Consider the following 12,272-nt stretch of genomic DNA (forward strand, 5'->3'; position numbering starts at 1 on the left):
AAATAATGTAATTTCATTCAATGTCACAGTGTTAATCATTGTTTAATTAGCCTTTGTTAAATGGTGAAAGTTCTTTATTAACGCAAGTTACTGTGATAAAACCTCATGCTATTTTGGAATGCAAACACGAGCATAAAAAGTTTTATTTTTGCAGACGTTACAGACACATTGCCTATAGGCAATTTGTTCGATGGGTATGGGGATATCTTGGTCAATCCATCCGCGTTCCTCTACCATCATGTGTCGTCCACGCAATTCGAACCAAGTTTCCAAGCCAGGACGATGAATATGTCGGATTTAAATTTCCTATTTTGAAATAAAAGTGGCTTTGTAACATCTCATCGCTTTTGTTTTTAAAACGGAATTCCGCAGATGCAGGTGGAGACAACATAGCAGCTATCCTGAAGGACAAACCAGCATCTCGTAAGAAAGGAATGTACCTTGTGACGTCACAGCGTTCAGTGTCACGGCTGGATGCGCTCGCGGCCTTAGCGAGACGACGGCAACAAAATTTAAATTTTTTTTTTCTAAAACGCATGTTGTACACAATGACATCACGCTGAAACAAAAAAACTCGCAAAAAGTTAATTTGGGTTTCCCCGCCCTTTAAAGTGTTAAATAATTTGCTACGTTATCGCCAGTTTTGTGATTGGCTATGCAAATCCAGAACAAACGGGAAATTCTAATTCATTTGACATCATGTGACCGACGAAACGTACGTTACAAACATGACGTCATGGCCTGTAGCGTCAGCAGGGGGCTCCGGGAAATGAAAAAAACTTAAAGAAAACGTCGCACAGTTTTTGGATATACACTGCAGCAGAGCAGTTTTCTTGAGAGCATCTTAAAATGATCCCACTGCTGCCGGGCTCAAATTATCCTTTCAATGGTTCTCTTCGACCACCTACCTGCAGCAGCGTGGCGCTGGTCGGCGAGCACATACACTTTCTGGAGGGCGCTACGTTCCTCGTCGGTCAACCCGGATAGCAATGACGCGTACCATTCCGGGTCACGTGACTCTAGTGCTGAACAAAATGAACAATGATAAGCCTTATGACGTCAACAAACAATCGAACATAAACGTCACAAACGTCATCACAAGCAACGCTTTGTTGAGTCTGCCACCAAGTTTTGGGCTAAGGCTCGTTGTGAAAGTTTGCAAACACAAATGATGAGGCATACTTCCTCATCCAACTAATCCTTCCATCATCAACTTCTGGATGGAACAGAAGTTTCTTTTTATTACGATCCAGAAATAGACAGCAGGAAGGGGGATCACCTTCTCGTGGTCTCTCCTGTAAGTAGCACGAAAGTGCGACACAAATTTCGAAAAACGAATATCGACTCCGAAAAACACCATCGCTGAGCAGTTCGCACAACAACAATGTTGTGTTTTTAGCTCATTCAATCAGAGTCATACTGGAATTCTGTTTTATTATAAAATTGCACAACCAAGATATAGTGTGAAACCTGCAAAGTAAGCCCAAAACGAGAAGTGCCAATTAACAAAAGCAGGCGGATGAATACTAAGCAAAAGAGAAGACCTGAGGGAAACGAAAACAAAGTACATCGTTTCAATGCAAATAAACTAAAATACATAACACCTCCCCAATAAAATTTATGACCACCCATAACGAAGAGGTGGTTGGCGTCTTCTCTTTGATCGCCTTAATGTTTGTTCTTGATGCGATGACGATGATGGATCGTCGGTCGCTATCGGCGTCGATGAGTCCTCGGTCGCTATCGGCGTCGATGAATCCTCGGTCGCAATCGGCGTCGATGAATTCTCGGTCGCTGTCGGCGTCGATGAATCCTCGGTCGCTGTCGGCGTCGATGGAACCGGAAACTCGTCAGCTGTCGATGACGACGTGAAAGTAGTCTCCCCTGGGTCCCCGCCTTCCGGCGAGATGTAACGCGGACGTAGCTGGTTGATATGGCGTCTCCATATTGGACCTCGAGGGTCCACTCGAACCTGCAAACTACGACTCCCGTGTCGCTTCACCACAACGGCAGGAACCCACCGAGGGCTTCGGCTTTGCCTGGAACCAAAGTATAAAGCATAACAAGGATCACCAACATCGAAGTTAATTGTTTTCCGGTTTTGTTTCCGAGGCGAAGGACTCGTTGATGGTTTCGTGATCTGAGCTGAGGAAGGAAGTAAAATATCTAATTTAGTACGTAGTTGTCGGTGGTTTAATAACTCACTAGGAGAGTAACCACTGGCATTAGGCGTACGGCGAAACTGCATCAAGAATTGAGTGGTGGCACTTTTAGGCGGTAACGACGATTTTCTCAACGCCTGCTTGAAAGTGCGCACCAAACGCTCGGCAGCACCATTCGTAGCTGGATGGTATGGTGCTCCAGTGATGTGGACTATACCCCTAGCTTTACAATAATTCTTGAAGTCTTCTGAGGAAAACGTAGTCGCATTGTCTGAGACAATGGAGTGGGGGTATCCAAAATGGGCAAAATCCTGCTCTAAAAGATCAAGAGTAGCAGACGTCGATACGGAAGAAGTTGGGTGAATAGAAGGATACTTACTATAAGCATCGGTAACAATAAGCCAATTATGACCTAAAAAATTAATAGCGTGATCGACATGAATTCGACTCCAAGGCTTCTCTGGAGCTATCCATGGGTGGATAGGAGCCTTGCTTGGTGCAGCTTGATGCTCACCACATGTAGTACATGTTCGGCAGAGGTCGACAATGTCCGCGTCGATCTTGGGCCAGTAGACTGCTGTCCTGGCCAGCTGTTTCATTCGCTGCATGCCGAAATGACCTTTGTGTAAAAGAGAAAGAATGTCATTGCGAAGTTTAAAAGGAATAACTACTCTAGAACCATATAATAAACAACCATAACATGTTGTTAGAGAATCAGCAACTCTTCTAAACTGTTCGATTGGATCGTTAGAGTTTGATTTCGCAGGCCATCCTTCTTGTGTAAAGCGAATGATTTTAGACAAGACTGGATCCTTGGAAGTTTCCTTGCGCAAAGTAGAAGAATCGGAATGACTAACCTGCGAGTCCAACGTATCAATTGCGCAGACAATATCAGCATCATCTGCACTTTCCTCCCCATCAAAAATTGTGTCATCGTTGGACGGAAGACGGCTCAAGGCGTCAGCATTTTGGTGATGCGTTGTTTTGCGATACTCTATAGTATAACTAAATTGACTCAAAAACAACGCCCAGCGTGCTAACCGGTTAGCCGCCAGCGAAGGGGTAGGTTTATCTGGACCAAAAAGTGAAAGTAAAGGCTTATGATCTGTTACCAAAATAAAATTCCTACCGTAGAGGTACTGATAAAATTTCTTCAAAGCGAAGATGATAGATAAAGCCTCCTTTTGGATTTGGCTGTAGTTTCTTTGAGCCTTCGTCAAGATTTTCGATACATTTGCTATTGGCCTCTCGCTTCCGTCCGGGGAGCGGTGAAACAGTGTGGCGCCAATGCCCACGCTTGATGCGTCGCATGCAATTCCTAAAGGAAGCAACGGGTTAAAGTGTACGAGAACATCGTCTGCGGAAAGAAACGTTTTTAATTTTGCAAAAGCGCATTTTTCTTTGTGTTCCCATCTCCAAGGAACACCACTCTTGGTTAAATGATATAACGGTTGCGCTACCGTAGAAAATTCTGGGGGCATAAACTTAGAATAAAATTGAACCGACCCCAGAAAAGAACGTAAGGTACTAGCATTGGAAGGAGCAGGCATGTTCAGTACTGCATCGACTTTAGGACCCTTTGAAATCCCCTGTTTAAAAAGAACATGACCTAAGTACTCGACATTTGCCTGGGCAAATCTACATTTTTCCTTCCTACATCTAAGACCTTTCGAAGATAAACGATCGAGTAGTCGTTTAAGGTTCTGGAAATGCTCTTCCGCTGTAGCTCCACTTATCAAAATGTCATCCAGGTACACTGCTACACCTGGAAGGTCACTGGTTAAATCATCCATTATCTTTTGGAAATGGCCTGGGGCAGAAGAGATGCCAAATGACATAACATTTTGCAATAAAACCCCTCTATGGGTACTTAATGCCAATATTTTTCGACTCTTTGGACCTAACCTAATCTGGTTATAAGCATCTGCCAGGTCAATCTTAGTGAATCCGTGGCCACCCCCTAGTTTACGCATTAAATCCTCTGGAAGAGGCAAAGGGTGCCTGTGAGTTTTAAGTTGTGGATTAACCGTCGAATAATAGTCACCACAAACCCTTAATTTGGATTTCTTACCTTCGGTAGAAGCCTTGCGAACTGGTACTACAGGAGTTCCCCAGTCGCAAAATTGTACAGGTGTCCAGATACCTTTTTCTATGCCGGCGTCATAGGCAAGAGCTAAGTCTTCTTGAATGGCGAAAGGCACTGGTCTGGGCTTTGAAAACACTGGTTTACAATCAGAGTTAAACTCAATCTCTAATTCGTAATCCTGAAGACAACCTAACTCAGGTTTAAATAAGTCTTCGTATTGGTCACATAACTCGGAACATGATTTTTGCAAGTTAAAATCTATGTCGTTGTGACGATGAATAGCATGTAAAGATGAAGAAAAGAACTTATCTACCGAAATATCTAGTGCTTGAATAGCATCACGCCCTAATAAGTTAAGGTTAGGGATTTCACATACCATAAATTGAACTGTGGTCGTCTTTCCCGATTTGTTGCAGCTTGCTTCGGCAGTGAAAGATCCAACAATAGGCATCGAGTGCTTACTTGCCGACTGAAAACGTAGCTGCGGAGTCTGCAAGATAGGTTTGCCTAGCTGCGACCAAACTTCAGAAGAGATTAAATTTCCCCCTGTAGCTGTATCAAGTTACATTAAGACGGGAAAAGACTTAATAAAAATTTGAACCTCGAGTTTAGGAACTTTACTCGACGAATTATGAACAGTATTTACCTCCTGTATGCAGTTGACCTTAGAAGAATGAACTTGTGCGGCTTTTTTATGACATGCGGATTGTACATGCCCTGTAAGTTTACAGAAATGACAGACCGCATTTTTAAATCTGCAGTTGTTAGCAAGGTGATTAGAATTACCACATCGATAACACTTACTTTGCTTGTTCGCATTAGCACTGACCACTGGAGCTTTCTTGAAAGAATATCGTCTATCGGTGCCTTTAACTTTATGTACCACCGACGGTTCAGTGCCAAACACCGTCTCCTTAGCCACTTTGGCAGCGTCTTCAGTTTCTATGGCTATTTCAAGAGCACGTGAAAAAGTAAGATCATCAGGTTTAATTTTAAAGAGAGCTTTAAGAACTGCTTCGTTTCCTACCGAGCACATAAAACAAGTACGCAAAGCTTCATCTAAAGGATTAGTAATAGAAGAAAAGTTGCACGTGGCAGCGGCTTGCCTTATTCGTGCACCCAATTCTGGAACAGTCTCACCTGGTTTCCGCTTCAAGTTGCTCCAGAAGCGAAATCGTTCACGAATAACGAAGCGCTTAGGGTCGAACTGTGCCTTCATGTAATTCGAAATTTCCTCCATTGTAAGTTCATTGATTGGCTTTGCTGTAGACTCTTGTGCGGCCAGATTGAGGATCATCTTGTAGATGCTGGCTGACTGGTTAGTGAGGAAAACTTGAGCCTTCTTATTATCAGGAACGGACTGTGCTTTTGCAAATGTGCAAAAACGTGACCAATAATCAGTCCAAAGTTCTAAAGTTGAATTAAACTCACAAAATTTAGGAATGGCTTGAGATAATCGATTCTGGTTTTCTGATTCGCATGGAATTTTGAGGGCTGAAATTAACTCCTTCAATTGTTCTTCATGATGACGTTCTTGCTGTTGCATTTGTTGTCGTGCCTGTTCTTCTTGCTGTTGCCTTTGTTGTCGCGCCTGTTCTTCTTGTTGCTGCCTTTGTTGTCGCGCCTGTTCTTCTTGTTGCTGCATTTGTTGTCGCATATGTTCTAGCTGCGACTGCATTAATTCAACCACCTTGTCCATATTGTAAATAATTTTAAAAAAACTAAAACTTGTAGAAAGTAAAACTCGTAGGGACTAAGACTGAACACTTCTGCGTACCACTGTAAGTTTCTCGTTCAGACGTTCAGCATCCCATCCTCGTCGCCAAATAACTCTGTTGTGTTTTTAGCTCATTCAATCAGAGTCATACTGGAATTCTGTTTTATTATAAAATTGCACAACCAAGATATAGTGTGAAACCTGCAAAGTAAGCCCAAAACGAGAAGTGCCAATTAACAAAAGCAGGCGGATGAATACTAAGCAAAAGAGAAGACCTGAGGGAAACGAAAACAAAGTACATCGTTTCAATGCAAATAAACTAAAATACATAACAAACAATAAAGCAATTTTGACGAGTTGCCATGCAAACAATCCAGTAGTGTCGTCACAGATTGGTTAGTCGGGTTCTTACAAGAAAGGACGGTTTTGAAAGTGATGAATTCATCTGGCTGATTTTCTTCCTCTTCAAGAACAGTGTGGAACTCCTCCAGAATAGTTTCGTAGTGTAAATCTGGATCATCGTCATCAAATTCCTGAACGAAGTGATCACAGTGAAAAGAAGCTCATGAAAGGATGAGTTTAAAGAGGAAGTGGCTGGGCATTTACGTCTCCACATCTCATTTAACTTCCCAGTAATACTTCAACATCCTCCTGAAGCCTAATGATCAATCTTCTGTACAGAGTGTTCTACTCCTTGAACTATCAGTGATCTTCCTACATAACTTAATCCTTGATTGTTTTTCTTCTTACACACGTGATCCCTGATTGTTCTCTCTCTTGCACAACTTGATCCCTGATAATTCTTCCTCTTGCACAACTTGATCTATGACTGCTCCTCTACCTGCACACTTGATTCCTAATTGTTACCTCTCTTGCACAAATCATAACTTAATCAGACTATTCCTCCTCCTGCACAACTTGATTTCTGATTGCTCCTCCTGTATAAGTTGATGCCTGATTGGCATTGCTCTCTCCTACCAAACTTGATCCCTGACTATTCCTGTTTCTACACAACCTGATCCCTGACTATTCCTGTTCCTACACAACCTGATCCCTGACTTTTCTTCTCCTTGCACAACTTGATGCCTGACTGTATCTCCTCCTGCACAACTTGATGCCTGATTGATCTTTTTCCTGCATAACTTGATCCCCGACTGTTCCTCTAGCACAGGGGTCACCAAACTTTTTTTTCTGAGGGCCGGATTGCTGCGAGATTAACAGCTGCGGGCCGGATGCAAATTGCGAAAAGATATACAACTAATTAGAATCTCTATTGACTTGAGTTGAGCACAATAAATAACAAAGTCAGCGGTGGAATAGCAAAGTTGTGATGAAAATCGAAAGGTTGCTGGAAAAGTTATCCCCTGCTGTGATACACTACAGGGCATGGTGCTGTTGAAAAAACATTACATGTTTCCAAATTTGGCCTAGGCTGTTCCCATTTGTGGTGGCCTAATGATAAAAACAGAACACCAACATGTAGGCTGCCTGGTGGAAAAATGTACAAATTCAACATACAACAACGAACTAACTTGTAAGAACGAACAATTTTAACAAAGAAGTCTCTATTACACAAAAAGGCAAAGCCAAAGACGGTTGCTAATGCCAAGGAAAGCACATGTACGCTACAGAATTGTAGTGCAGCTGTAATTTCCGCAGCACGTGGCGGGCCAGATGAAATCAGTTCGCGGGCCGGTTGTGGCCCGCGGGCCGTAGTTTGGTGACCCCTGCTCTAGCACAACTTGATCCTTGAATGTTTCGCCTTCTGCACAATTTGATCCCTGACTATTCGGCCTCAAGCACTACTTTATCCCTGTGTTCCGACTCCTTCACAGCTTGCTCCCTGACTATTTTAATTCCTTCAGATTATTCATAACTCCATCTCAGACATCTCCTGTAGAACTTGGTTCTGACCAAGAGTGGAGCCACCGAGTGTTTCATCTTATCGACCAAGACATAACCTCACAATCCTTATAGACCTAGACCTAGACCACCTTATAGACCTAATAAACATAAACTCACAATCTATCAATTAAAGATTGAGACAATGACGTTACACGCAACATATTCAGACTGCACCATTTATAACTAAAACTTAACTTCGCAACAAGACATCTGTTGGTACGTGACTATCTAAGAGTTGCCAATTGCCATGCCTAATCTTTACCATGCATTCTAGCCTTGAACACACTGAACTCTTCCGTGTCATCGTCTGCTGCCTCGAGGAAGGTCGCAAAGCCTTCTAGATCTGTCTCCTCATCCGAGAAGATCGAGTCATCATCCGGAGCGTTTTCCTGCTCGGGAGAAAGAAAAATTACAATCTATCAATAACCTTCTTACTTTGAAGCAAAACAAACTAGAATCCATCAGCTTGAGGGCGGAATGGCGAATTGCTAGTCTACCGAATTCTATTGGAATAAGCAAATATTAACAAAGCCGTTCGGACATTGAAAGCGAACTGTGGTGAACTATGATCCAAAACTGACCTCTCCGGCTGGATTTTCATTGAAAAACTCTAAACATGGCAAGTCCAGCGCCACCTTCCGGCGTTCATCAGTGGCTTTATCACTATTTGCTTATTCCAATAGAATCGATATGGCTCAACTAAACTTGGCAACTGACATCTCGCCATAAATAGCTCCTCTCGTCTGTAAGAGTGTGACGTCAAGATCCACCTCAGCGAATCGCGATATCTCAATGTCCCAGCCATTCCAATGCAGAGGAAAATTATTGAAAGTTACTTTACATCTCATGTTGCTATTAAACGTTGTCATGATGACAATTATGTAATCGGAGAGATAGTTGTCTCCGGTAAGTTTGCACACATGCTTGTGGATGTCCTGAGGGGACGCAAAAGTACGAATAGTGTAAAGATTTCCACATCCAAAGCATACTTCATTTCATGACGTTACCTTTTTTTGCAGCACCTCAAGGTATTTGGCGGACTCCTCATCAATTTCATCCTCATCCGATGCGAGCTCCTCATGGTCGAAAGCTCCATCATCATTGTAGTCTTCCTCCTCTGATGAGTCCGAGCTGTTGCTGTGCTCATCTTCTCCTTTAGCTAAAAAGAAAACAAAAATCAACTTCTTACTTCGAGCTGCAAACATGAAGCGATATGAGGCAGCGAATCTATTAAACCTCAACTAGTCGAAAATGGCCAATTGGCCATTCCATAAAAAGTTGTAACTTTGATAGAATCACCTTGTAATTATAATCTAAAAACAAAAATTAATGATCACTTAAAATCAGATCGTCCCAGCAACAAATCAGTGAGATCTAACGACATTTCAACTCATCAACACTCACAACCGAGTATAACGTCATTCCAAGGTTATCAACACTCAAAACCGGGGATGACGTCATTACAAATCACGATTCAACACTCACAACCGGGTATGACGTCATTATAACTCACGATCAACATTCACAACCGGGTATGACGTCATTCCATCTCAGTAGAATCTGACGTTACCGTTATAAGCGCGGACCAGTCCTTGGAGGAGCTTGATGATGGATGGGATGATCTGTGGAGTCAGCGAGGCGAAGGAGGCAGGTCGTTGTGGGAGGTTGAGAAGAGTGCAGAGTCCCAGGACGCAGACCCTCCTGTCGTGGATCCTGTGAGAGAGCGTTCACACACGGATCAAGGTGATGTCACTAGAGATGACACAAGCAATGACGTCCTCTGATTCTCAGATCACTCTCATCCATGATAATTATGACGACATACCCAAGGAAGTGATCGATGTCAGTGAACCACTGACGGAAGAACTGCTGGGACACGGTTTCATTTGAGTTGGGGAAGGTGATGCTGTCCAGGGTTTGAGTGAGGAGCGTCGGCCTGGTGAAGATGGCGGCAACAACCTGAACCAACACACAGCTGACGTCATTGACAATCCTATATAGCAGAAAGGTGAATAACACCAGCTCGTGAGTAGTTCTAGAGCCGCCTCATGGATGGAATTAATCGGCAGGTAGGGATGGGCAATTCAGAATACCGAATCCAGAAGGATTCGGATCCTAAACTATCCGAATCCAAAACGGCAATAAAACCGGGTAATAAGATTCGGTTTTAAAGATATGCATAAGTCTTGTGCCAGCTGTCAGCTGGAGACAGTGAACTGAAAAAAGTGTGGTTTACGCACGCAAACGTTCAAAAACACTATGCACGCGTTGTGCGCGCACGGCGCATGCAACTCTACGTCACTCGCTCGCATGAGCAATCAAAGAATCTAAGCGCGCAATTTTCTTCATGCTTTGTACACATGCACAATCGTGCAATGCTTTTTTTCAATCCACGTGCGTATGCGACTCTGCGATAGTTTGACTGGTGGGCGTAACAACATTGAGCAGATGCCCCCTGCTAAAGGAGTTGGCTCTGAAACACCTCAGCATACCTGCCACATCAGCATCTTCCGAGCGATTCTTTTCGACCGCGGCTTGACGGAAACTAAGCTGCGCTCCCGTTCAGCGTTGCCAGATGGGGAAATAGAATATCAAATTAAAAAATTCTGGTAAAATTTAGAGGTCTTTATTGCCAAGCTTTTTGACATTGGAACCAGATAACTTTTTGGTGAAATCTGGTGAAATTTTCCCCACTCAATTTTTTCCAAGAAAGTTTTTTCAATTTTTTTAAACTTTTTAGCAATAGGCTATAATCCCTGCTCGTATAGAAAACGTTTTGCAAGAGGTTTGCATATGGATGATGGCAGTGTCTTATGTCTTAAAAACTATTTGTATTTAAGCGAAATTGCTTTATTTAGGGTCAGGGCCGTAGCCAGACCGCAGAGCAAGGGGGGGCAATTTTTTTAGGGGGGGCCGAAAAATTTTTTTGGGCAAAATTATTATAATTGTAGCTGTTGCTCGAGAATGTTGAGATTTTGCCAGAGGGGGCAAATTTTTTCAGGGGCGGGGGGCAATGCTCCCCCTGGCTGGTTACGGGCCTGTTTAGGGTGTTTTAAATATCTGGTGAAATTTTAGTTACTTTTTGTTGCCAAGCGGCTTCCATCATCTGGCAACACTGCTCCCGCTTGGCTGGAAGTCATTTAGAATGCCTTAATGTGTTGCATTGCAACAAACATTTACTTTGATTGTGTAGCTTTTGTGTCTGAAACTTTTTACTTTTTGTGTTGCTGAAGCCTGGAAGTTAATAGGATTCGGTATTCTGGATTCGATTCTGGATTCGGTTTAGTATTCCGGAATAACTCTGGAATAGTGAATTATTCTGAATTGCCCATCCCTATTGGCAGGTGGAATCTTTATGCTGCCAACTTCAAAATCTAGCATTCAGGTTCAAATCCCCTATGAGTATGAAAAAGTATCAAGATTTAGCTTCCGAAGAGACTTTCTCAATCAATCCGGCGTAGTCCGGGAACATCGTGAATCTGGCGGTCCACGACATTAAGGCGCGAACAAAACGGCGCGAGACAAAAAGGCGCAGAGACAAAATGGCGCAGAGGCAAAACGGCGCAGACAAAACGGCGCCAAAGTCAACGTAACAATTTTTTTTTCTTTTGAAAATACTTAACTCAAGCGCTATAATTGATCAATAATAGTTTTGATTCAAACGCGTTGCTCACTTCAAGTGCATTTGGGAAGCACGATATAACATTATTGTAAAGAGAAACTACCGTGCAATGATATCTAATTTGTGATAATTAAGTGAGTTCAATAATAGACCGAGAGCCTACGACAGAAGATTTCACCCCATAAGGTACAAAAGGTTTGACCCCTTGAAGTTACTGGGGTCAACCATGTCACTCACAAAATATATGGAAGATTGACCGCACCGGGTGGATCTGGACGCTAGAGCCCCCTAAAAAGCCCAAAAAGGGGGTTAATTTCACCCCATAAGGTACATGGACCAAACTTGGTGAATACGAAGTTTTATGTCAGGACATCACAAAAATATCAAATCTAACAATATTTTCGAGTGGAAAGGTGATGTAAGACCCCCCCGAAAGTGACCCCCCGGGGGGTTAATTTCACCCCATAAGGTACATGGACCAAAGTTGGTCAAAACGAAGTCTTATGTCAGGACATCACAAAAATATCAAATCTAACAATATTTTCGGGTGGAAAAGTGATGTAAGATGCCTTCAAAGTGACTTCCCTTAATGTGACCCCCTCGGAAGGTTTATTTCACCCCATAAAGTACATGGACCAAACTTGGTCAAAATGAAGTCTTATGTCTGGACATCACAAAAATATCAAATCTAACAATATTTTCGGGTGGAAAGGTGATGTAAGATGACTTCAAAGTGACTTCCCTTAATGTGACCCCCTCGGAAGGTGTATTTCACCCCAT

At 42.8% G+C, this 12,272-nt stretch overlaps 1 protein-coding gene across 1 annotated transcript in view; it reads right to left on the bottom strand.

Moving 5' to 3' along the window:
• Positions 1-396: 396 nt before the first annotated feature.
• LOC145784085 (importin-7-like) overlaps positions 397-12,272 on the bottom strand; it is a 44,216-nt gene continuing 32,340 nt past the window's right edge. The window contains exons 21-26 of the mRNA XM_082595837.1: positions 9,696-9,829; positions 9,441-9,583; positions 8,878-9,029; positions 8,133-8,259; positions 909-1,025; positions 397-401 (exon numbers count right to left, since the gene is read on the bottom strand). Of these exons, the coding sequence (XP_082451963.1) occupies positions 397-401; positions 909-1,025; positions 8,133-8,259; positions 8,878-9,029; positions 9,441-9,583; positions 9,696-9,829 (678 nt within the window). The remainder of the gene's footprint in view (positions 402-908; positions 1,026-8,132; positions 8,260-8,877; positions 9,030-9,440; positions 9,584-9,695; positions 9,830-12,272) is intronic.

The sequence above is a fragment of the Aplidium turbinatum genome, chromosome 15 (assembly GCF_918807975.1).
Source record: "Aplidium turbinatum chromosome 15, kaAplTurb1.1, whole genome shotgun sequence".
Taxonomy (NCBI): Eukaryota; Metazoa; Chordata; class Ascidiacea; order Aplousobranchia; family Polyclinidae; genus Aplidium; species Aplidium turbinatum.